Source organism: Balaenoptera musculus, chromosome 13 (assembly GCF_009873245.2).
Source record: "Balaenoptera musculus isolate JJ_BM4_2016_0621 chromosome 13, mBalMus1.pri.v3, whole genome shotgun sequence".
In the NCBI taxonomy this organism is placed as follows: Eukaryota; Metazoa; Chordata; class Mammalia; order Artiodactyla; family Balaenopteridae; genus Balaenoptera; species Balaenoptera musculus.
In genome coordinates, this window is record NC_045797.1 from 43160962 (window position 1) to 43186957 (window position 25996).

The window sequence follows — 25996 nt, forward strand, 5'->3', positions numbered from 1 at the left end:
TTCTACCTTTGAGGAAGCAGGCACTTCCCCACCCTTCAAAAAAAAAAAAAAGTATTTTAAAGAAAAGGCGAAAGAACCAGTTCTACGAATGGAGTTAATTTACTCTCCTAGGATTCACCTATTGGGGAAAAATAATAATAATAATAATAATAATAATAATAATAATAATGATGATGATGATAATAATAATAATAATAATGATAATAATAATAATAATAAGCAATTTCTCAGGACGCTCACAACAAGCTCTACTAGGAGAGCCTTTTTCCACTCCGCGGCGCACGAGAAATTGCCCGGGAGGCTGGAGCATCACCAAGGCCGATTCAAACCCCAAACGTCACATGCCAAACGTGCCATCTTCTGCCTGGAGTCCCGGCGCGTCTGGGAACGAAGAGTGAGGGGCTGGCAGGGGAGGGCAGGCGGGTGGTGGAGAGCCCCTGTAGGAGGGGGCGCAGACCCAGCTGCGCAGCGCGCACTCCCGCCCGGTTTGCAGCCCTCGGCTCAGCCCTTTTGCGCCTCCCTCAGCTCTCTCCTCCGCCTCCCTTCGCCCTCCCCTTTCCCTCCTTTTCTCCTCCTCCTCCTGCCGCCGCCGCGGCCGCTGCCAGACCTCGCCAGTTCAGACCCACGGGGCTGCCCTCCCCTGCTCTCTCCCCTCGCTGCCCGGGCCCGGAGCGCAGCGCGGCCGCGCAGGTAGGAGCCCCGAAGCGGGGGTCACACCAGCGCGCCCAGTGCCCGCGGGGCCGCGCGTCGAGGAGTAAGTGGGGTGACCTGAGGGGTGCAGTGGACCTGAGAACTGCCCCACACTGTGCAGGATCTCTCAGGCAGAGAGGGAGGTGGAGGTGTGTGGTCTAGGAATGCGATCTGTCAGCATGTGCGAGTACGGGGTGACATCTGTTTGGATGGGCATGTGTGTGCGTGCCGACAATCAGCCGACAGGGCTTTGCCCATAAACAGGGTTTTGAAAGTTTCAGGGGGCCAGAGATTTAAGCCGCACCTGGATTCCACGGGAGCTGGTTAGAAACTGGAGCGCTGAGCAGCTCCCCGGGGACGGCCGCCTGATAACATACAGTTGAGAAAGGGGACCTCGCCTCCCTGGGGGTGCCTGGCCGGCTGCCCTGAAATTGGTACTTCGGGCCGCTGTGTGGTTGCCCAGTTCCGGCCCTAGGCAGCCCCGATCCTGAAGGTAGCATTTCGGGGGCCGAGGGACTGATAAGGCACGAGGGCATGAGACGCTTTGGGCTGCTCCTCTACACAACCTGGGGGTTTTAAACAAAGCTGCGCAAAGAGAACGCCTGGAAATGCCACTTTGAGAGTTTGCGCTGGGGAATGTAAGAAGGAGCTCTGAAGGGCAGGTATTCTATCCTAGGGGAGGAGATTGCTCCACGAGTTTTGTTCTGGTGTTTTGTTTAAAAAAAAAAAAAAAAGAAGTTTGAAGCCAAAGTAATTCATATTTGTTCACAGGTTTTTCTGCTGAGCTGTGCAAGGAACTTAACTAGCTGGAGGTGAGCTTATAGGGAAAGCCTTAACGTTCAAGGGAATATGAGATTTGCTGCCCCACTTCAACCCTCGGGAAAAAATGAACCGTCTCCTTTGAAATTAATGACACCGTACTCTTTCTCTTTCACTCCCTTTCTCGAGCCTGTTGTGTAGGTGCAGTATAAAATGCACGCTGTATATCTTTTGTATATATTTCAGCGAAGCCGGACAGAGTAAAGTGAAATGTAATTCTGCAGCCGTTTTACAGTCTTTGGTGCCTCGTTTGGCCAAGGGAAGGCTGAGGAGGGGGAGGGGACATGAGAAAGTAAATTGGAAGTTGGGTATGATGGAGCCTCAGCCTCCTCCGCCTTCCCTATCTTGCTTGTTACTTTACAGTTGAAGTTTTATTTCCCCGGCAGCAGATACTAAGCATCGGTTTGTGCTGTGTTTTCTTTGAGATTCACGATGGTGAAAGCCCTTTTCCTAATTATGCTGACTCTGGCGTTGGTCAAGTCACAGGACACCGAAGAAACCATCACGTACACGGTAAGGGGTGATGGAATTTGAGATAAGTGCGGTTCATAGGGATTCTGTGGCACAAGGGAGACTTTATCCACTCCTGCCAGTCTATGTGGGCTGTTCGCTGTGGCGGATAATAAACGTTAGCAAGTTTCATGTTTAAGATTCGTTGTAAATTGCCTGTCCTTTCAAAACTTCACTTAGTGTAACGAGGTGGATGGACCTAGAGTCTGTCATACGGAGTGAAGTAAGTCAGAAAGAGAAAAACAAATACCGTATGCTAACACACACATACGGGATCTGAAAAACGGTACTGATGAACCTGGTGGCAGCGCAGGAATAAAGACTCAGACGTAGAGAATGGACTTGGTCGGGGCGGGGGGAGCGGGGGGTGGTGCGGGGGGGAGGGGGAGGAGCTGGGGCGAAGTGAGAGAGTAGCACTGACATATATACACTACGAAGTGTAAAATGGATGGCTAGTGGGAAGCTGCCGCATAGCACAGGGAGATCAGCTGGATGCTTTGTGACCACCTAGAGGGGTGGGATAGGGAGGGTGGGAGGGAGGTCCAAGAGGGAGGGGATATGAGGATATATGTATACATATAGCTGACTCACTTTGTTGTACAGCAGAAACCAACATTGTGAAGCAATTATACTCCAATAAAGATATTAAAAATACAACAACAAAAGTTCTCTTAGATCACCATTTGAGACAGGGACCAAAATGCAAGGATTTGTGCAAGGCCAAAAAGGGAAACCCCTTTAAAACAAAACCCAAAGTAAGCTACATGTTTCTGACATATTAAACAAATTAATGGGTATAAGTAATTGGAAAACCTGAATTCCTATATACATGCAGATGAAACCAAAACTCAAGGAGTAAGACAAGTCAAATAGGAATGTTAAATATCACAAAAGCCCATCACCTCATTTGTGCATGTGACTTATGTTCTCATGTAAGTGGACTTCCTTGACTTCATAAAGGCTATTATTCATTTACAGTATAACTGATAACTCATATAAATGCCATTCAGATAGACTTTACGTGTTACCAGGATGTGATATTTGGTAAAATGGTTTTAAAATGCATTTTATGAAATTTGGTTTTGCATTTTCTAATTAGCATATCTGATATTTCCAAATAATTTTGATTATTAGTTAATTGTATGGATATAACCAACATTTAATAAAATATTGAATATATCATCTAACCCCTCCCACTGCCAGGAATGGATATGGTGAGAACAGAGGGCAGTGCTTACCTCACTTCTGGTGAGTTTGTTTGCACCTCTGTTTTGTGTTTTCTAGTCTTTAATCAGTGTTGTGAGGCAAATGACATTTGTCCTGGATCAGAATATGAAAAACATATTTTTCTGCTTGCTCCCAATTTAAAATTAAGTAATCTTACTCAAAAGAATGTGAAAAATTTTTCAAAATAAAACTCTTAAAAGTGAGCTAATGTCAATTACTGATAATAAACATTATCTCACTTTTTTGATATTATCCCTAGAATGTTAGTATTCATCTAGCAAATATTCCTTGTTGTTTAGATCAGATATAAATCAAATGGGGTTTAATATAAATATTTTGTTAACTTAATGGTAAATGTAGTTGCTTCCTCTGCTGAAGATAAATAAAGCAAGATAAATGAATACATGTGTTGTTTATCTTCAAATGAAATTGTTTTGTTATTCAGGCTAAACTTACTACCTTCTTAGGGAGCTAAAATTAAATTAGCTACCCACTTTTATATTCATCTAATAAAAGATTTTATTGCTTTTACAATTGCTTATCTTGTACCCCCTTCCCATTGCTAATCACCTAAATCTTACTCATCTTTAGCAGAGAAAGTTCCCTGTGGATTAAACACTGTAGTTTTAAGACCACTAACTAGGGTTCATCATATAACAGGTTTCCCAAATATGACACCCTTTTTGTGCTAAGACTAGAGCTATTCTCTTTTGAATTGTGTATGCCTATTAGTTCATGGCTAAAGGACAAAATGTAGCTATATTTTTAGTAATTCCACTGTGGAGACACTGTCTCCTTTCATCCTCACAGCAAAGTATGAGGTAAGTGACATCCTCTTCCTTCTGCTGATAGTGGAACTGAAGATCAGAGAGGTATCTAACTTGCTAAAGACTACACAGCCAGTAAGTGGTGAAACTAAATTCACTCTAGGCTTGTTTAATAGTAGATCCATATTGAATGTACTGGAACTGAAGACCTAAAACAAACTGCAAGTCTTCTCTATTTAGCATACAGATTTATTCAAGTGCACTGTCATTTTGCCTGGCTTGAAAGATACTTTTCAGAAGGATGGGTTCATATCCACAAGATAGCCTCATATTCTTTCATGTTAAAGATAGGGTCCATTCAGTTATTCACTCATCAAGTATCTGCCGTGTGCCTAAGCAATGCTCATCACTATCAAAAGAATTTAAGTTTACTTGCTTACTAAAAAAATTCAGACCTTAACCTTAGGGAATTTATCCTGGGAAAATACTTTTGAAAAGTACAAAGTATTATACAGATTATACATGTTGCTAAAGAAATACAAAAGCAAGGAGGTAATTAATGTTCATACTGGCATATTGAAGGAGGTAGAACTCTGTGTTGGTTCTTGAAGGAAGTGATGACTTTGGATTATTCTAGAAAGGCTGAAGAGGCAACTGAATCGGAAAAAGTGGCATAATCAAAGGCTAGAAGTGAAAACAGCCAAGTCAAGTCCAGGAGGTGACAACAAGCTAGGTAGTGGGGAGAACCTAGAGATGGCAATAGTGGGAGATGAGAGGTCTACAGGCCACTGTGAGCTCTTAGATGGAGGGGCAACGTAACCAAGAGAGCAAAGAAAGATTGTCATGGAGGCTTGTGTGCAGCATGTAGCGATATGGCGACCACTTAAGGAGACTTGCCTACTCATGAGGCCAGGAAGGCTTACACCAACGTGGGAGAGATAGAAGTGGAAACAAAGTCAGCAGAGCTTGAAGGAAAATAATTGGAAAAGTTGATGTTAAAGTTGTAATCCTGGGTGCTAAGAAAGGTGGTAGTGCCTTGGACACTGTTGGGGAAACTAGAAAGAATTAGTCTGGGAGATAAAGTGAGTTTAGTTTTCACCCTGTTAAGTCTCAGAAATCAGTAAAATACCTAAACTCATCTCTCTGTCTCCATTCAGCTATATAAGTAAATTTACTATTTACTTACTTGGCTCTTACAAAAGAATTTAAGTTTATTTATTTGTTTACTTTTGCTCAATCCTTCCTGAAGCCTCTTCCTCAAATCTGCATCTGATCAGATGTTTTCTTGAGCTTAAAATTTCTTCAGAGGCCTCATCACTTATACCAGCGTTTCTCAAGAAGTAGCCCATAGATGACTTGTATCAGAATCACCTGAGATGCCTGTTAGGAATTCAGATTCCAGGCCCCCAACCAAACCTACAGAATCAGAACCTTTGGTTGGGCCCAGGAATCTGCATTTTAACAAGCACCAGAATGAATCTTAAGCATAATGGAGCTTGAGATTCACTGACCTTTAAGGTAGAATTCAGTTTCTGTCTATCCCAAAGAAAGGCTTCCCAGGTTTGGCCCTGCCTACCTCTCTAACCTCGCTCCACCCACCCAGGAATACTTGCAGCTCCTTCCTTCTTTAACAACTTTGCGCCTTTGCTTACGTGGTCCCTCATCCTAGACTCCCCATATCTCCCTGGAAAAAAGTCCTGTAAGGCCCAATTCACTTGTAACTTTGCCCATAAAGCCTTCCCTTCCACCCTGTCATGTCCACCCACAGCCCTGGGTAGGGTCCATCATTCCTTCCACAGGCAGACTTGTGTCACGACACCTGACATCTTGCTCCAACTTATCTACCTGTCTGTCTCCTCTTCAGGCCTGTGAGCTGCTTGAGAACAGGAACAAGGTATTAATCATCTTTGCTTTCCTAGGGACTAGGATGGTGCCTGGTGTGAGAAGGTAGTTGACAGATGGTTCCTTCAGTGAGTGAACTAGAGAGGACCCGTAGGAACTAAAGCTAGGAGGCAGGCCATGGTGTGAGAAGGAGGCTCAGGACTCGACTGAATAGGAATGATAAGGAAAGCCAGGTCTGGAATGCTCTAAGAGGATTTGGAGAGAGAGAGGAAATTGTCAAGGGCTGAAAAAAAGAACTCAGCTGAATTTTTTTTTTTTTTTTTTTTTTTTTTTGGTAAAATTTGCAGTGTGGAAGAAGGGGCAAATAAAGCAAAAAAGCAGTCAGAGAGATTGCAGAATATTAGTATTGGGACAGAGAGAAAGGAATTCCAAGAAGATGGTTATGGGCAACTGGACCCAACGCAAATACAACAAAAGAGTTGAGACAGCTGGTGATTGAGAAGGGATCCCTGAAGCGGTCCAGTGCACAGATGTGTCTTTTTTAAAAAGCTACAGAATGGTAAACTACCCATCTCATCATTTATCTAGGACTCTAGCACAAAGATTGTTGCCATAAGTATGAAGCTTTTAGAGTGACTTCTCAGAGAATGGATACTCAATTAACTGTCTCCTGGCCCCATCTTGATGTTTTCTTCACAGCAATGCACAGATGGATATGAGTGGGATCCTATAAGACAGCAGTGCAAAGGTGAGTCAACTTTCAAAGACCTCCCATCTGAACATAGCTCTCTGTATCCATCTCATATGTCCTTCATGTCCTGCCTGTATTATACCCAAAAGGCATAAGCATATATTTACATGTTGAGTTTCCTCTCTAAGAAGATTCCTGACTTATTTTATTACTGACCACAGATATTGATGAATGTGACATTGTCCCAGACGCTTGCAAAGGTGGAATGAAATGCGTCAACCACTATGGAGGATACCTCTGCCTTCCTAAAACAGCCCAGATTATTGTCAACAATGAACAACCGCAGCAAGAAACACCATCAGCTGAAGGTGCGGGTGCAGCTACAAATGCAGCTGTGACCTCTAGTACAGGCACTGGGGGTGTAGCAGCCAGTGGCATGGCAGCCAGTGGAGCGGTGCCTGGGGGTGGTTTTGTCGCCAGTGCTGCTGCTGAAGTGCAGACTGGCCGAAATAACTTTGTCATCCGGCGGAACCCAGCTGACCCTCAGCGCATTCCCTCCAACCCTTCTCACCGGATCCAGTGTGCAACAGGCTATGAGCAGAGTGAGCATAACGTGTGCCAAGGTAAGCATGACTTTCTGTGCTAATGAGAAAGTTCTTGCCCAGGTGCACCTGTGGTGAGGATGACAACAGCTCATATTTACTGAGAGCTTCCCACTCGCCAGACTTTGTGCTAAGTGCTTTGCCTGCATTATCATATTCAATCATCACAATAGTCCTAAAAGGTAGTTGCTGCCAGTACCATCATCATTTTGCAAATGAGGAACTGTGTCTCAGTGGTCATCAGTGGTTCTCAACCTTAGCTGCACATATTTAGGGTCACTTGGGAGCCTTTAAAACTTCTCCATGTCCAAGCCACACCCCAGCCCAATTAAATAACAGTCTCTAGGGGGTGGGTTCCAAGAATCAGTATTTTTTTAAAGCTCCCCATGTGGTCCCAGTGTGCAGCCAAGTTTGAGAACTAGGGGTCACACAGGTGGTGAGTACAGAGTCAGCGTTCAAACCCAGACAGATGGGGCCAGAGTCACAGCTGTCAAAAGGAGCAAATTATTCATTTGGAATTTGAAATTGTGCTGTCAAGCTCCTCCACAAATGTCCCCCTTTAAGGTCTCAAACTTTCTTTTTATTGAACTTGCCACTGACTTGTTTTCCTCACAGAGGAATAAAGAAATGGGACTTCTGCTTCTCATTACCTTTGAGGGAGTCTCCCCCACTCACATTTATATCTATTTTTAAGCTCTCGTTTGAGCACATTTCGCTTATATCACTTACACCATGGCACCGTCCGCCTGGGTTTTTCTGTTTATTTTCACAAAGAGTACACATCACTGTGTATTCTATAAACAGCTGTAGACTCATGCTAGCAAAGTGATAAGAATCTTGGGCTTTGAAGACATGTAGGATATTAACTAACTGGACTGTGCTAAGGGATTTTCTTCCTCTTTGCCTACTTAGCAAACCCTTTTAGATCTGCCTAGCATGGCAGTAGAAGCTCCAGACTACTTTTTCACTACCAGGGGCTGACTGGGTAAACCCCATAAGACACCATAAGTGCCTGGTACCCCCTGGCCAATGGAAAGGGCCCAGGAGTTCTTACCTTCTACCTGCCTGAATGAGGAAGAGCACCTTCCTCCCTCAACACTGAAGGGTTCAGCTGGGGTCACCTAGCTGCTGCATTAAGTGAAAGAAGCAACTGCTGGTCCTCTAGAATGCTGCCCCTTATTCACCAGTGTTGAGTTTTATCTTCTGCATAAAATATAGTAGATTTTAAATGGTTTATAAATGAAGTAAGGAAACCTATCAGGCTCTGACTTTTATTATTTTATATTTTGTGTTCAAATTTTAAGTATCCCACATCAAGAGCTAACCCATGCTGTGATGGTGTCACTTTTCAGAGAACCTATCATATTAGCATCTGTTTTGTGTTACTGTCATGAGTCAGAATTCCAATATTGATGATGAATGCTTCAGCATCTGCTTGATATTCAGATATTTAATTTAAGGATTATGTCAAAGAGATAACCTCATGAGGTTATTTATATATATAAATAAATAGATATTTACAAATAAATGTATATTTATATAAAATATATATGGTGTGTGTATTTGAGTGAATACTGGTTTTAAAATACCTTGAATTTATTTAAGATACCAACTTTTAATTGTGTTATTTAAATATATAATTATATTGGAAGGTTTGGTGGTATTTTTCCTGAAGCTGAAAAGTTTTACTGAAATTTTTGAAGTATTGACTTTTACATACTGAATTATTCTTTACACTTCAGATGTATGTTTTAATGGTACTTAGGAGAAGAAAACCCAGGTAAATGAATGGATCATTTATCAGAAACTGTCAAAGTAGTTTATGGTCCACCATTGACAGTTGTGGTTGAAAGCAAGAACAATGCCTAGAATCGAATGAAAAATTTCTAGAATAAAACTTATTCAGGATTTACAACATGCCTTGGTTACAGTAGAAACTGTATAATAAAAAGTGAATAATAAAAATGAAATCCTATTTAATTTTTCTTAAAGATTTAGACTATCTTACAAAGTAAGTTACTTTTAAAATATTTATAATCCTTATTTCTTTGGGAATTTCTTTTAATTTTAAGCTAAAACTATTAAATGCTTATGGTAGATGCTAAATACATATTCATTGATTGTGTGCACACAGGGCATTTCCAACCCAAACTGTTTTGCATAATTCAACTAATTTCAAAAATTTGGGATTGGGGGTCTGTATCATTAAAAGTAGGGTTAAAAGTTTTGTGGATGACTTAAGGCTTAAGTTGGATTTCTTCCCACCTCACAATTTTGCAAAGTGCCCATAAATGTGGACTGACTTAATTGTTGATAAAAGGGGGTTATTTCATATGATAACAACAGGATAATCTGTCTAGGGAATCTGACTAACATAAGTCAAGTCACACTTGTGCCCGTTTATTATTGAGCTAATCAAACATGCAGTCCAGTTTCTTCTGATTGCCTGCAGATGTATGACATTCTCATTCCAGGCCAGCAGCACAAAATAATATTTTATAACCATGTGAAAGTGTGGGGACCTCCGCTTGAAACAATAATGTGCTCCAAGGACCTACATTACTGACATCATTGTGGAGTTTGAGGAGCCTTCTGTTTTAATAAAGATCTCCACTCCCTTTTAAATGTTGCATACTTATGACCAGTAATCCAAACACATTTACCATGGTTGCTGGATCAGAATAAATGAATGCCTGTAGATGGGTTGTGTTTGTATTAAAATTATTTCTTTTTCCCACATATATTTTTCAACAGGTACAGTTTATCATTACATAACTTAAAGCTGAGGACATTTTTAATGTAATGGCTGAAATCTGAACTGTGTTTCAGTGTTAAAGTCAGTCGTGCCTTTGAATGCACTATTACCAATCACAGTTGCCACCTAATTTAAATATCACTAGATATTTTAAAATGTATTCTATTTTAGGGACTCCCCTGGTGGTCCAGTGGTTAAGACTCTCAGCTCCCAATGCAGGGAGCGTGGGTTCAATCCCTGGTCGGGAAACTAAGATCCCACATGCAGTGCGACACAGCCATAAATAGATAAATAAATAAATGTATTCTATTTTATAAATATATTTTTAACCAGCTTCCCATGTTTTAACATTTAGTGAAAACATGATCCTTTAACTTTTATTCATCTATTTGTCCAGAGTTTTTCAATTTTGTGCAAAACCAAGGGGTTTAAAATATAACATCCAAATATCAATTCACAGTAAGCAGTTTTTCTCAGGTAATTTTTGCCAACTGAGCGTGATACTGGGGAGGCCATTCACACAGAGAATTTCAAAGACAGGTCCCATCTTTGGCAGCTATCGCATTACATGAAGATCATTTCAGTGTTACATACCTGGAGTCATGTAAAAATTAAGTTTTAGAAATTATTCATTTCTCCATGAAATATTATCTACCTCAAAGACAAAAGATATTCATCTGCTCCAAAAGGAAGTTGGATCTTTAGTGCATAGTCACTATGTTATATTCTTCAAGGGATATGGAGTTAGAAATCACTAGTTCAAGCTGAGAAAGAATTTTTTTTATCATACATAAGTTTCCAAGAGCCCCATTCTTGTAGGAAAAAAAAAAAATCATTTGGGAACTGGCAAATAAAAGAAAGCATCAATTGCCCAATTCAAAGGAATTTGTTCACTTAATTGAACTTTCAAAAAATTAAATGTAGAATATTTTGCATAGCTGGTAATTAAGTCATTACTAACCTCATGCAGGGTTTACAAGTATCGTTACTAACTTGCTAAAGAAACCATACCATCAAAAAATGAACTTGATACAAACGTCTAATGAAGCTGATTGTGGAGCCAAATCCAGAGTGCAATACCTGGCTTGTGTTATATAAGGTATAACTGAGAAATGTGAAAGCATACCCTAGAGTTTCCAACCATCCCTGTCTACCCAAGATGTTCCTGGTTTGAAAACTTAATGTCCCACATCGCTGGAAATGCTTCAGTCCTGGGAAAATGGCATTGTGGATCACCCTAGCAAACCCCCAATAACCAAATGTCCTGCACATCACAGCCAACAGTGAAAAAGTCGAATGTTAGAGCCACTTTTTCAGGTTAAGGCATTGTTTGTCCAGTAAGACTGTTTTTTCAATTTGTTTTGAACTTTGAAAAACCATATTTCATTGATCTTCATGTACCTGGACAGAGCCTTTCTTTGCAGTTGTCAGGATCCCGCCAGTTTGTCAGTTTCCACATTGTTCTAGATTGCATGTGTAGGATACCTATACATTAGCATCTACATACTTAGATACATGTCATACCATAGTTAGCTCATCTTTCCTCATTTCCACTGGGAAAAATTTTACCACTCAGCTAAATTAAATACCATACTTCAATTATAAAGTTTTATTTGCCAAAAAGTTTTTTTTCAATTTTCAATAGTATTTTCAATGATTTTATTTGATTTGTATTATTATTACCTATGACACAGGAGCAACTGAAAAGCTAAAACTGTTGCCTTTTGGAAAGCCTAAAGGAATGAAAAAATTACACTCAGGGTTAAAAAGCTCTAAGCTCTTGGGGACCATCTATTATCCTCCTCACGTTTCTTTATAAACATAAGGATAACTAAAATACTATTTTGAAAAGGAAAAATGTTATTATCTATACATCTACTTTAAAAAAGAGAAACATGAACTAACATGTACAGATTCTCAGCTGCTAGAGATGTCTCTCTTCGGCTTCTTTCATTTGAAACTTAAATGATCACATATCCAAAAGGGGATTTATAAACTATAGTGTAATCAAGTAGCTTAGCATACTTGGCATTGTCATTACCAAACAACTTTCAAACACTACCCTTTTGCTGATCCTCACTAATGTCATTAGGGTCTCTGTTTTCTCCTGTTAGTTTTGTGAGGAAATGCCTAATTTTTGTTACATGTAATTATACAGCCCAGCGAAGAGCTTTGATCTCAGAAAATAGATATTTTGCAAAAGGAAGACTATAGTTGAGTACATTATGATATTAACAGAAAAGAAATATTTCAAGCACAAAGTAAAATGGATATTAACTTACTAATAGTTCATTGTGTTTAGTTGTTAATTACCTTTGAGTATCTGAAAATTCTCTAAGGCCATATAAATGGGTAGGAGTTGAGTTTATAGGGAAAACTTAATTACTTTTAAAATAAGCTGATGCAGTGTAATTGTATTGATTTCCTCCTGAAAAATCTAGCATTGTTTCATAATTTACTTTTCCAAACACTGTAGTCATAAAATTTCAGTTAATTTAAGACTCATTTTTAATATACATTTTATAGATAATATGTATATCTATCTGATTCATGCGTAGTCAGAAAATTCCTTAAAATTCCTTCATAAAAATGGAGTGACAATTATTTGAGGTGGAAGGATGGAAGAGGTCAATATGATCACTCTTCTGCAACAGAAGACTAAGTTGTATAACTGTTTAACTCAATGATTTTCAAAGTGTGGTCCCCAGATCAGAAACATTAGCATTATCCTGTAACTTATTAGAAATGCAAAATCTTGGGCCCCATCAGACCTACTGAATTGAAAACTCTGGGGATGGGGCTCAGCAATCTGTGTTTTAACAATTCTATGATTTTGATCCCTGCTGAAGTGTGAGAACCAATGGCCTAACTTAATCTTAACTTCAGGAAGCTGCATTCAGTTATAAAAACGAGAGGGCAAGGTCAGAATACTTTACGTGGGATATGGGAAGTAATGAAGAGAAAACATCTAAAATATACATTCTACTTATAGGACAGAATAATATTTCTATTTCATTTCTCTCACCTTTCTTGTTGTCATCACCAGTGCTCTGATCCCTAAATATTATTGGCCATGAGTCCTGGTTAGGACTATATCCCCAAACCAAGGACATATACGTGCAATCTAGAGGAAAAGGGGACATTTTAACCAGAAAACAAGAGATCTTGCACCTGTCTATAAAACCTGCAAGTGTGAAATACTATAATTGCCCTTAAATTGTCAGTAAGTGAAACTTGCAGTTATGTTTTGGCTATGGTAAGGATTGGTGCTGTGATACCCCTACCTTCTATAGGCATCCCCCTTATACTCAAGGCACAAACATTGTTGTTCGGAGGTTCAGTTCATGTAGAGTTGTGAAAGAGGAGGAGGTTGACTCTGATTTTGGCCTTAAAGTGTGTGTTGGTTACCAAAGTGATAGGAGATCCTTTCAATACCAGATGCATAGCTGACATCTCCTTTAGATTCTGTGAATATCATCAAATATTAGAAGAGTAGTCACATAAGTATCTTCTATTCAATTTAAACTTTATCAAAGATTTACTTCCCATCAAAGACAAGAAGATTCTTGTTAAAACTAGTTAACACAATCTGTAGAATGAACTTTCCTCTCCCCATAGAAGCAAAAAGAAGCAGATTAGACTAGAATTGCAAGCCTGGGTAACTTCAGGAATGTGCACTGGTACTGGCTCATTATTTCTTTCTCCAGCAGAAAATTTCAAACTATAGTCTCTGAAATCAACAAATTGCTCCATTTATAAAGATTGCCTTTGCACTTGTTGAATTATTGGCACAATTTTATTCTTTGAAACCAAAGAGTAAACAAAATTTGCCCCAAATGTGTTTGATTTTGTACGAAGGTACAAATAAGTAATTCATGCCACGTCTGAAATTTATTACCATGCTTCTTTTTCCAGGAGGTAACTGCAAATTGCACACTCAAAAATAAAACTGATCAAGAAAACTGCATTCAAATATTGGCAGAAGAAAACAGCTGTCATTGCAAGCATTTAGCCACAATTGCAGGCTTGTAGCTTGAACCTAAATGATTTGTAAACATTTAATAAAGATGAAGTGAAGGAATGACATGAAAGGAAGGCTGAGTGCCAGGATACTGGCAGCAGCATGAACAGCTTATTGCTGTCAATTTCAAATAACCACAAATTAAAGGAGGGACAGAGAGTGAATCAATGTTATGTAAATGTGTACAAAATGACTTAAAAACTTGAGATATTCGGCTAACTCAACTCAACTAACTTGAACTACCTCTGAAATAATTGTACATCCATACTAGTCAAGGGTAACCAGGCAATATCACAAGCGAAACTGATCAAACAATGCAAAACCATTCAGTTAATGTTCAATAAAATCCAATCAAATTTTAAGAACCACTTTCTGTTGTAAGGCACTTTGATAGAATAAAAGTAGAAGGAAGGAGTGGCCATTGTCCTCAGGGAACTGACCATCATTAACCCATGAATTATAAAATAACAATAAAAGAAGCAAAATATATAGCTCAGGAAAGTTAACACATGGGACATCACAGGAAGTACATAATGAATTGCCAAAAGTAGTAGCAAAACCAATATGTGATACAGGTATGCTTACAATTTATTAAAATCCACATTTAGACAGAAAAAAGAACATGTCCCCAGAAATGTGGTCAAGAACAAAAGCCTGGTTCCTCCCTGGAATGGAACATTTAGAAGAGAATGATGAGGGGAAGTTGAGAGGTCTGATGAGGAAATTAAGATCCGAATAGCGAGGGAAGTAACCATCTTATAGCCAAGCAGAACAAGCGAAAAGCAGCTTTGTGTCCATGTTCCTTCTACCCAAGAGTGGTTTCCCAGGAGAGTCCCCCAGAAGCAGGGTGCTGCTGATAGGAATGCTAATGAGGTAAGGGGTAGGGGTACGTGGAGGAAAACAAAATTTGATAGTACATGTGATGCTGAAGCACTGAAGAGCAAACATCTATGACTAGTTCCATCCTCAGTAACTCTCCCCAACAAAATACTAATGTGTTCCTCCAGCCCTGTCTCAGTATCTTCCCAAACTGTGTCCCGTTTTACTTATTATTGAAAAGGCACAAAGCAAATGTTTCGTGTTTGTGTGTGTGTGTTTGAATAAATGAATGGTTTTTAATCATCAGAGAATTCAGGCTTAAAGTTTACTTGACTTCTAAAACCATCCTTGAAAATGAGCAATTATGTACAATATGTGTATAAGGTGTATTTCCCAACTCTATATGTATCAAACTTCTTATTAATAATGGAGGGTAGGAGGGAGGCTCAAGAGGGCGGGGATTTGGGGATATATGTATACATATAGCTGATTCAACTTGTTGTACAGCAGAAACGTACACAACATTGTAAAGCAATTACACTCCAAAAAAGGTGTGAAAAAAAAAGTAGATAAAAAACAATAATGGAGGTCTTAAATATCTAGTTCCCATCTTAAGCTTAAGCCACTTGAAAGAAGGAACTATGAAGTTTATTCTTTATATTGTGGATTGTTAGGTTTTTAACAAACTTTGGTGAATAAATAAGTTGCTGTTATTCCTAAAGCAAGACTAGTAATTAGAAATACTAGAATTCTTTTAACTTTCTGACATTTAACCAGTGAGTGCATCTCTATATCAAATATACCCTTCCTCAGAAGTCTAATGGTGAATAATGAAAATACAGTTGGGTTGGGGAAATGTTAATATTTATGATATTTGAAGTGAAATAATCACAAGGCTGGAAAATATTTATGTAAGCTCTCTAATACTGTGAAGAAAATCAAGACACTGGGTGAAGCTCTATAAAATAAGAGCAAGAAAGGACGAAGGGATCAGAGCAATCCATCTTGGTTCCTTCCCTTGACTGCAAGCCAGAAACTATCTTTTTCGTAGTTGTTGTTATGTAGTTGTTTTTTTTTGTTTTTTTTTTTTTTTCAATTATTATTTATTTATTTATTTATTTATGGCTGTGTTGGGTCTTCGTTTCTGTGTGTGGGCTTTCTCAAATTGTGGCAAGTGGGGACCACTCTTCATCGCGGTGCGCGGGCCTCTCACCGTTGCGGCCTCTCTTGTTGTGGAGCACAGGCTCCAGACGCGCAGGCTCAGCAGCTGTGGCTCACGGGCCTAGTTGCTCTGCGGCACGTGGGATCTTCCCAGACCAGGGCTCGAACCCGTGTCCCCTGCATTGGCAGGCAGATTCTCAACCACTGCGCCACCAGGGAAGCCCTATGTAGTTGTTTTAATTGAAGTAAAATTGACTTATAATATTGTGTTATTTTCAAGAGTACAGCAAAGTGATTCAGTTATATATTTTTTTCCAGATTATTTTCCATTATAAGTTATTACAAGTTATTGAATATAGTTCCCTGTGCTGTGCAGTAAATCCTTTTTGCTTATCTATTTTATATATAGTAGTTCGTATCTGTTAGTCCCATACTCTGAATTTATCCCTTCTCTCCCTCCATTTCTCCTTAGGTAACCGTAAGTTTATTTTCTATGTCTGTGAGTCTGTTTCTGTTTTGTATATAGATTCATTTGTATTATATTTTAGATTCCACGTGTAAGTGATATCATATAGTATTTGTCTTTCTCTGTCTGACTTATTTCACTTAGTATCATATTCTCTAGGTCCATCCATGTTGCTGCAAATGGCATATTTCATTCTTTTTTATGACTGAATAATATTCCATTATATATATGCCACATCTTCTTAAGTCAATCACCTGTTGATGTGCACTTGGATTGTTTCCATGTCTTGGCTATTGTAAATAGTGCTGCTATGAACATTAGGGTGCATGTATCTTTTCGAATTAGTTTTTGTCTTTTCTGGATATATGCTCAGGAGTGGGATTGCTGGATCATGTGATAGCTCTATTTTTAGTTTTTTAAGGAACCTCTATACTGTTTTCCATAGTGGCTGCACCAGTTTACATTCCCACCAACAGTGTAGGAGGGTTCCCTTTTCTCCACACCGTCTCCAGCACTTTTTATTTGTAGACTTTTTGATAGCCATTCTGACCAGTGTGAGGTGATACCTCATTGTGATTCTGATTTGCATTTCTCTAATAATTAGTGATGTTGAGCATCTTTTCATGTGCCTGTTGGCCATCTGTATGTCTTCTTTGGAGAAATGTCTGTTTAGGTTTTCTGCCCATTTTTTATTGGGCTGTTTGTTTTTTTTATATTGAGCTGAATGAGTTGTTTATATATTTTGGATACTAACCCCTTGTCTGTCACATCATTTGCAAATATTTTCTCCCATCCTGTACCTTGTCTTTTTATTTTGTTGATGGTTTCCTTTGCTATGCAAAAGGTTTTAAGTTTGATTTGTCCCCACTTGTTTATTTTTGCTTTTATTTCTATTGCCTTGGGAGAGTGATCTAAGACAATATTGCTACGATTTATGTCAGAGAATGTTTTGCCTATGTTCTCTTCTAAGAGTTTTATGGTGTCATGTCTTATATTTAGGTCTTTAAACCATTTTGAGTTTATTTTTGTATGTAGTGTAAGGGAGTGTTCTAATTTCACTGATTTACATGTAGCTGTCCGGTTTTCCCAACACCACTTGTTGAAAAGACTGTCTTTTTCTCCATTGTATACTCTTGCCTCCTTTGTCATAGATTAATTGACTGTAGGTGTGTGCGTTTATTTCTGGGCTCTCTATTCTGTTCCATGGATCCATATGTCTGTTTTTGTGCTAATACCATGCTGTTTTGATTACTGTAGCTTTGTAGTATTGCCTGAAGTCTGGGAGGGTTATGCTTCCAGCTTTGTTCTTTTTCCTCAGAATTGCTTTGGCAATTCTGGATCTTTTGTGGTTCCATATACATTTTAGGGTTATTTATTCTAGTTCTGTGAAAAGTGTCATGAGTATTTTGATAGGGATCACATTAAATCTGTAGATTGCTTTGGGTAGTATGGCCACTTTAACAATATTAATTCTTCCAATCCAGGAGCATGGGCTATCTTTCCATTTCTTTGAATCATCATCAATTTCCTTTATCAGTGTTTTATATAGTTTTCAGCATATAGGTCTTTCACCTCCTTGGTTAAGTTTATTCCTAAGTATTTTTTTATGTGATTTTAAACTGGATTTTTTTTTACTTTCTCTTTCTGATATTTCATTGTTAGTGTAAAGAAATGCAACAGATTTATGTATATTAATCTTGTATCCTGTTACCTTGCTGAATTCATTTATTAGTTCTAAAAGTTTTTGTGTGGAGTCTTCAGGGTTCTCTATATAGAGTATCATGTCATCTGCAAATAGTGACAGTTTTACCTCTTCCCTTCCAATTTGGATATCTTTTATTTCTTTTTCTTGACTGATTGCTGTGGCTAGGAATGAAACTATTCTTTTTAAATTTATTCTGTTAAAATGCTAAAGGGTAAAATCCAGGAAAGTCACTTAGTCGGTTGTAGGTGACTTAAAGAAGCACAGTTCTGATCTGGTCCCAAGGTAGGAAGAACTGAATTTCTAGAGAAGTGAGAAAGAAATCCATGGATCCGAGGGGCCCAGGAAAGAACACAGATTACTGAGGGCCCCTTTGGAGCTAATAGCTAGCTGGTATTATGTACTTAACTGTATGTGAAATATGAGTGTGAAGTAGACAATGGAACTAGAGACAACCATAAAAGCTGTGTGTATTGCTTTATGTGTGCCCAGCTAAAGGGAGAATCATGATGGAAATTGCAACTGCCTTTGTGCGTATAGTTAAACTTCAAAAAGCTCCAGAGACTGTAGTGAAATAAGTTTTGCACTCTAAACAGCTGTGTGTGCTGCAGAGAATCTAATCCTACTCCCTTGAGTGGAAATGTGGAACACAATCCAAAACAGGAAACAACTCAGAGGTTCCCATTCAGTGTCCACCCTGGAGACCAGGTCTATCACAACCTGGATTAGGGAAGAATTTTTGTTCAGTAGTGATTAGTTAGATCTCACTATTTTGCAGCAAAGCCCTCCTCTCATACATACATTCACAAAATGAGTATGCCATTAAATTGTTGCTGACTTTTTCACTATTCACTAAAAAGCTTAAGTATCTCAATATTTTTAAATATACCAAAATTATGAAGAGCAGTATAAGTCTGTTTTTCAGAGTCTGTTGTTGAATCCTTCGAATTTGTTGTTTATTTGAGGAAGCTTCTTAGAGAATTAGTTCAACTTTAATCATTCTCCTAAAATATATGAGTGATTTAGGTATTTGGCATCATTCGAAACCCACCAGTAAGCTTTTTTCCTAATCACTGCTTTTCATCATTTGAGGCCTAAAGAGATACTGTTATGTAAGATGGTTTTCTCTCCTTATCCATGTTCTGTCCTGAGCAGTTTGTAATATCAGAAGATATCTCGTCTAAAAAAGGAAAGGACATTCCAAAAGAAGTTGTTAAAAGACACCTTAGAAACCTGCCCACACAGCCTAAATACCCCCTTTCTTGCCTAGATTTAGTTTATTCCAGGTATTTACACTCACACATATGCACACATACACATACCCACTCAAGTTCATGCCCATATACATGCATGTGCACAAACATGTAACAATGCACCATTTTTTGGTAGGAAAGTAACATGTACAAAAATTAAACTGATCAAAGCTGATAATGCTTCTAAAATGATTTGGAACACAGTTCCCCCTCTCATTATTCTTGTAAAATCAACACTGGGAACTGCTTTCTAAATTCATGTGTTTACCTATCACAAGGGAAAGGGCACCTTGGACAGCTACTACATGATTTAATCAATAAAGACATTATTGGATGGAATATAGAAAGAGTCAACAAAGAAAAGTGTTAAGGTGTAACCTCTAAGACTCTGTTGTCTTACACTTCAGCAACATCCTGACCATGTCTTGACTAACCTTTCTTAGAGATTTACCTGGATTCCATCCTGACCTACCTTTGTGTTCTTGGGCAACTGAATTTTTAACAAAATAAACTTTTTAGATAGACCATCATAGAGTGGATTAGAAAATAACTTATCTGGGACTGACATTGAATCCCCATGCTCTTTTATTCCTCAGACTTTGGCAAATTATATAGTCAGGATGTAGCCAAGAATAAAACGTCACTCAACAAACAAGGCAGAAAATTCCAGTTATTCATGATTAATTAAACTTCCCAGTAAAAGCTGTGGGCCCTTTTTGTAAAACTAGTTCACGACTTGGCGCATCAGAAGAACCCTAATCCAGGGAGGAAGGTAGCCAGAGAAAAATGTCCTCCCACACAAGCTGGTAAAGATGCTGGGCTTTGTTCTAAACTTCAATTCCAAGACCTCCCTTCTTTAGTAATTGGTGGGGGGTGGGGAAAGCTAATGATAAAAAGAAGCTAAATAAAAGAAGGAAATTTAATTGTGGTGCAATTTATACAGCTAATGATAGTTCTGAAAAAACAGGAAAGATTATGTGGTGACTAGTTCGTTTAAAAAAATGTTTAATAGCAGAGCCAATGTAAATTAGAGTCCAACTGTAAGTAAACTAAAAAATCTTCTCTGATTTTTCAATTTAAGCAGAAAAATGGATTGTTTAAGCATGCTAGAGCAATAGTTTCCAATAAACCAAGCTATCACCGATGGTTAATACCCCAAATAGAATATCACTGTATTAGAAAAAGAGCTTGGGCTATTTAGTTGTCATTGTAAAAACCTGGCCACAAACAGTATTAGGGTTCTAACAGAGTTTTAAAGAATTATTAGAAAAGCTGGTTATAATATCAAAGTCAGGAGTAGGCACAATTACACATTCCCAAAAGCATTATGAATCCATAACAAAATATATGTATTTTTCTTGGTAAAATACACAGTTTCTGGTCTTGTATTAAAGGCAACAGTTTATAATGACAAGAGAGAATAAGGACAACATCAATAAGGAAGATTGCATGAATTATTTGATTAAATACGAATGATGTTTTGAATTTTCTCAAGAGCTTAAAAAATCAAGTAGAGGTCCTGACAAGGGGGTAAAAGTAACTGCAAGCAACTGGACTGCCTATTCCTCAGTATAAATCTCAAATTAGGAAAGGAAGAATCAGGTGCAGATTCAAAGTCAGACCAAGCCTCTGTAGTTGACTTGGAGAGCTACATCTTAAAATTATTCTAATAGATGACACATCAGTGTTATGTCAATTCTATTACTCAGCAAAAAAGAAAACACCACTTTCCCTTAAAGGAGAAGAAATACTTTCTCTTCTCTGCTACAGTTAGGTGAACCTCTTAACTACAGAGATCATAACTGGGTAACTACTGCAGCTGAAAATTCATGACATAAGTATTGCTTGTCCATTGATCGATTTTACATACAGTGTCCCCACTTATCCTTGAGAGATATGTTCCAAGACCCCCAGTGGATGCCTGAAACCATGGATAGTACCAAACTCTATATATACTATTTTTTTCCCATACATACATACCTATGATAAAGTTTAATTTATAAATTAGGCACAGTGAGAGATTAACAACAGTATCTAATAATGAAATAGAACAATTATAACAATATACTGTAATAAAAGTTATATGAGTGTGGTCTCTCTCTCTCTCAAAATATCTTATTGTACAAATTTAATGCCTTTTCCATCTTAACTAAGCACTTATCATGCACTGGCCATAACTTTTACAGTTTGAGTTTGGCAGCAAAACTAGCATGAATTTCTTTTTCCTGTTTTCACAATTTCACGTTTAGAAGATTCATTCTTACTGTAGATCTTAGCAACCTAAGCATACAAAATTTTTTTCTTTCCTTATTAAGTCGAGAACTTCCACCTTTTCACTTAAAGGAAGCACTTTACGGTTTCTCTGTAGCATACCCTAATTGCCAGCATCACTACTCTTGAGCTTTGAGGCCAATATTAAGTGAAATAAGGGTTACTTGAACACAAGCACTGCGATACCCAAAACAGTGGATCTGATAAGCAAGATGCTACTAATCGGTTGATGGGCAGGATACGCTAGACAAAGGGATGATTCATGTCATGGGCAGGACGGAGTGGGATGGCAAGGTATTTCACCACACTATTCAGAATAGCAGGCAATCTAAAACATGTGAATTATTTCTGGAATTTTTCACATAATATTTTTAGACCATGGTTGACCATGTGGGTACCTGAAACTTCGGAAAGTGAAACCAAAGATAAGGGGGGTAACTATATATATATTACCACATATTATTAAGATGAAACAGTGAAGCCAGTTATGAAAATTTCCCTGGCTCTTCTGCTGAGTGACTCAAGTAACAGTGATACTTTCCCCCCAACACCACCTACCATCACCACACACCACTCAGTATGAACATCAATCATCTAAGGAAAAAGCAAAAATGCAGTGAACACCTGTGAGGGTAGAGGCCAGGAATGTATTCATACATTTGTGGAGAAAGAAAGCAAAATAGAGCAAAGAGTTGAGCTATATCCTTCTCTTCCAGGGACCCCCTCTTACTCTGGGAGACAAGAGCAGTTGTAAGAGGAATGAGAGGCAGAAAAAGAGATGTAGAATGGAACTGGAAGAGAGAGAAAAAGAGAGCAAGATAGGAGAGTAGAGGACATGAGCAAGCATATGACTATTCTAATCAAAAATAGGTTCTGCTGAAGTATCTTGTAAAATAGTATTACAGCGACCATTTTCTACCTGTGTATATGTGTATAAGTACATATTTTCTTCAAAGGACTGATGAAGAAAAAAAGAAAAGGTGACACCTGAATAAATCAGTTTTTCTGTTTTTATAAAATTGTCTGAGGGATTCTTTAAATTTGGGATTCCATTCTCTAATATGTTTTTGAGAATCTTCTATATGCTATGTGTGATAGACCAATGATTCTCAAACTTTACTGAACATGTGAATTCCTTGGGGATCCTATTAAAATGAAGATTCTGATTCAGTAGGTGTTGGGTGAGACCCAAGATTCACATTTCTAACAAGCTCCCAGATTTTGTTGGTATATTCAGAGCCTATCTTCCAGTAGCTGACAATTTGTGCTGCCCACCAAGAAGCTGATATGTCTAGTGATTCTTCATTCTCTATTTTCTGCAGTTAGCAGAGTGTGGTATACTTTGGATAGAATTAGATCTGCATGTGGTGGGTTTTGTTTTGTTTTTTTTTCAAAAAGATATTCTTCTCCTCTGATTAGATACTCAGTTTCTCCAATATAAATTCCATTGTAACAGTTACAGCTGTAATGCACAGATATTTCCCTTATTAATTAATAGAATTTTCTCCTGTAGTGGAATGTTTTTATGCTTGAATGCTCAGGGGGATCCAGAAAGTAGTCTTTGGCAGCAAAAAGTGGCAGAAACTCCATGAAACTCAGCAAGAGAAAAAGGTTCCCATCTGAATCTTCCCCTAAGTGACTCTGACTGTATTAAAGCAGTTAACCTCTCTGGGCCTCAGCTTTCTCAGCTGTCAAAATTAAGAGCTGTCCCTTCCAGCTCTCATTCAAAATAATTTAAAAGAATGAGAAAGAGAAAAAGAGAGGTAGAGTGCACTTTGTCGAGGCTACAAGCCTTGGAAGTGTGGTCGTTATATGGTTCTTGACTGATACGTGCGTGGCATTTAAACTATTTCTATTGATAGGAACTCTTCTTTGACTTTCAAATGGCATTTTTATCAGGAAAACATACCAGAGCAAGTTAAAATCTGCCCTGAGAAGAATGCAGGTGTATTCTGTGATTATAATAGCATTAATGACTCAGAAACAAAAAGCCAGACAGTTCTAATGACTTGAAGCTTTACTGACAAAACAGTTCACACCTAGTACTGGTTGTTTGCTAAAAGTCTGGACCAAACCACTGAAGCTTTAAAAACTATATCACTGCAGTCTTCCCCCGAGGCAGGGACATGGGTAATTGTTATGGTTCATGCCACAGCCAAGGACTCCATTTCAATCCTAGCTTGGAAAGGATTGTTTTTTTGGTTTTGTTTTTTTTTTGTTTTTTGTTTTTTGGTGCAGAGTAAATATACTTTTTGCATGTATTACTATAAACTCATTTAAAACATAAAGGTGACATTAAATATTACAGGTTCTTTATTATTTTCTCAATTTTGAATTAAAATTTTCTGCCTTCATTGGGGGACATGAATACCTTTCAGCAAAGAACAGCCTGTTTAAAGTCTACAGGTTTGTTCATTTCATATTTCAGGATGTTTTTCAAACTCAGATTCAAACCAGGCTTACAACCAAAGCAATCAGTCTTTCCTGAGCTCATGCATTATTATCCGTTACACAAAAAGCATAAGGAAGCCTATGAGTTATCTGTTGCCACGTGACAAATTGTCCTAAAACGTGGCAGCCTAAAACAACAAACATTTATTATTTCACAGCTTCTCTGGGTCTGAATCAAAGTACGGCTTAGTTGGGTCCTCAGGCTTTGGGTCTTTCACAATCTGCAGTTGTCTCAAGGCTTGACTGGGAAGAATCCCCTTCCGAGATCACTCAACTAGTGGTTGTTGGCAGGATTCACTTCCTGCCTGCATTTCTCATGAATTCTTCCTCCATGGCTCCTAGCCACATATACCTCTCCCTAGAGCACCTCACAGCACAGCAGCCTTCGTCAGAGTCAGCAAGGGAAAGGGCAGGAGAAAGTGCCACCAAGAAAGTGAGTGCTAATAAGACTTAAGTCACAGCCTTTTGTATCTCAATCACTGAAGTGACAGTCCATCACTTTTGCCATATTTTGTTCATTAGAAACAAGCTACTAAATCCAGCCCACAGTCAAGGGTGTGAATGCCAGGAGTCTGGGATCATTGGGAGCCATGTCAGAAGCTGCCTACCACAACCTGTAATTAAATTCCCCCTGAAATGATCCCATCCAAAACTTTATAGAGTTAAATCTAGAATTTTAAATGGTTTCAAAAAGCAAAATATGAGTTAAAAAGCAAAATGCACCCACCTCCCCAGCGGTGCAGGAGCCTGGATGACTCACTCATTCAGATACGCATCCTGATGGGTGTGGTTGAAACAGGCAAAGTACTGTTCAAAAGAAGAACCTCACAGCTTCTAACAGCTCCTTTTGAATGAATGTACCCTTCTCTTCTTCATGGATATGGAACTTCTAAAATGCTATCAATCCTCTCCAAAACCACTCATAAATAATTATGAATATATCCTCTGATTTTCAGACTTTTTAGTTAAAATCCTGCTTTACTCCACTCTACAAATAAACAATATCCATGAAACAAAAACTTTATGAGCAAACACAAAAACTCCCTTTATTTTTGCAGATTAGCATGTATCCACATGCCTGTTATATAAAAGAAATTTAATAAACACTGTTCTTGCCTCAACGTGAACTTTTGTCCTAGACATCTGTAATATTTGTGTGTTTGTTAGGGAATCATGGAAAATGTTCTCCATCTCTCTCATAGAAATCTCTGTTCTGTTTCAGTCACATTTTTCTTCCTGCAGCCTATTCAAAAGCCTGCTTCCTAGTCATCATTTTTGTGTTTAAATATGTTTACATCTTTTGCCTCAAAATTCTACTGGGAGATGTGCTAAATGTAACCTAAGGTTACAATAAATAAGTTGTGTAGGACCTAAAAATTCAGAGGCCATAAAATCCAACATGAATTTTCTTCGGTTCTGAGGAGCAGTTATCATGATAAGGGGCAGAATAGTGATTTGTTTTTCAACAAGGAGGCAGTAATGAAGTAAAATAGCACTCTAAGGGAAAGGGAAAAGAGAAAGGATATATGAGCAAAAGTAAAAATCACCGTGAGGGTGGAAACCAAGAAATTGAACAACTAATAAAAACAGATGGTGACATGTAGGGAGCTCCACCAGCCACATCCAATCTCCCCAAAAGAATATTCTGATGGCCCGACTGTGACTTAACCAGAGGGAAAGAATAGAGAAAAGGCTAATGCAGCTGTTAAAAGGAATAACCAAGATCCAAAGCGAAGGGTTTTTTTTTTCCTTAAAGAAAATGGGAACGGACCAAATGTTCTTAAATTGCTTTTTAAAGTACATAATACAGCTCTGTATAGAGAGCAGTACATTTTCTCCTAGGTTCACTCTCCCCCAGAATTAGCTTCCAGATTTTCTCAGGTGTCTCTGATGCCAATAATAAAAACCTCTGTGGGCCTGTTGACTGGGTAGTAGGATAAATGGGTGCC

General features: G+C 38.5%; 1 protein-coding gene across 5 annotated transcripts in view; it reads left to right on the forward strand.

Annotated features, from left to right (window-relative positions):
• The first annotated feature begins 535 nt into the window (after positions 1–535).
• EFEMP1 (EGF containing fibulin extracellular matrix protein 1) overlaps positions 536–25996 on the forward strand; it is a 69332-nt gene continuing 43871 nt past the window's right edge. Inside the window, exons 1-5 of one of the 5 annotated variants that reach the window (XM_036872494.1) lie at positions 536–690; positions 1462–1502; positions 1935–2022; positions 6555–6603; positions 6768–7169. In XM_036872494.1, the coding sequence (XP_036728389.1) occupies positions 1942–2022; positions 6555–6603; positions 6768–7169 (532 nt within the window). In that variant the 5' untranslated portion in view covers positions 536–690; positions 1462–1502; positions 1935–1941. Of the gene's footprint in view, positions 755–1333; positions 1353–1461; positions 1503–1934; positions 2023–6554; positions 6604–6767; positions 7170–25996 lie in introns of those variants that run through there. The other 4 variants (XM_036872489.1, XM_036872490.1, XM_036872492.1 and 1 more) reach the window with 4 other exon arrangements.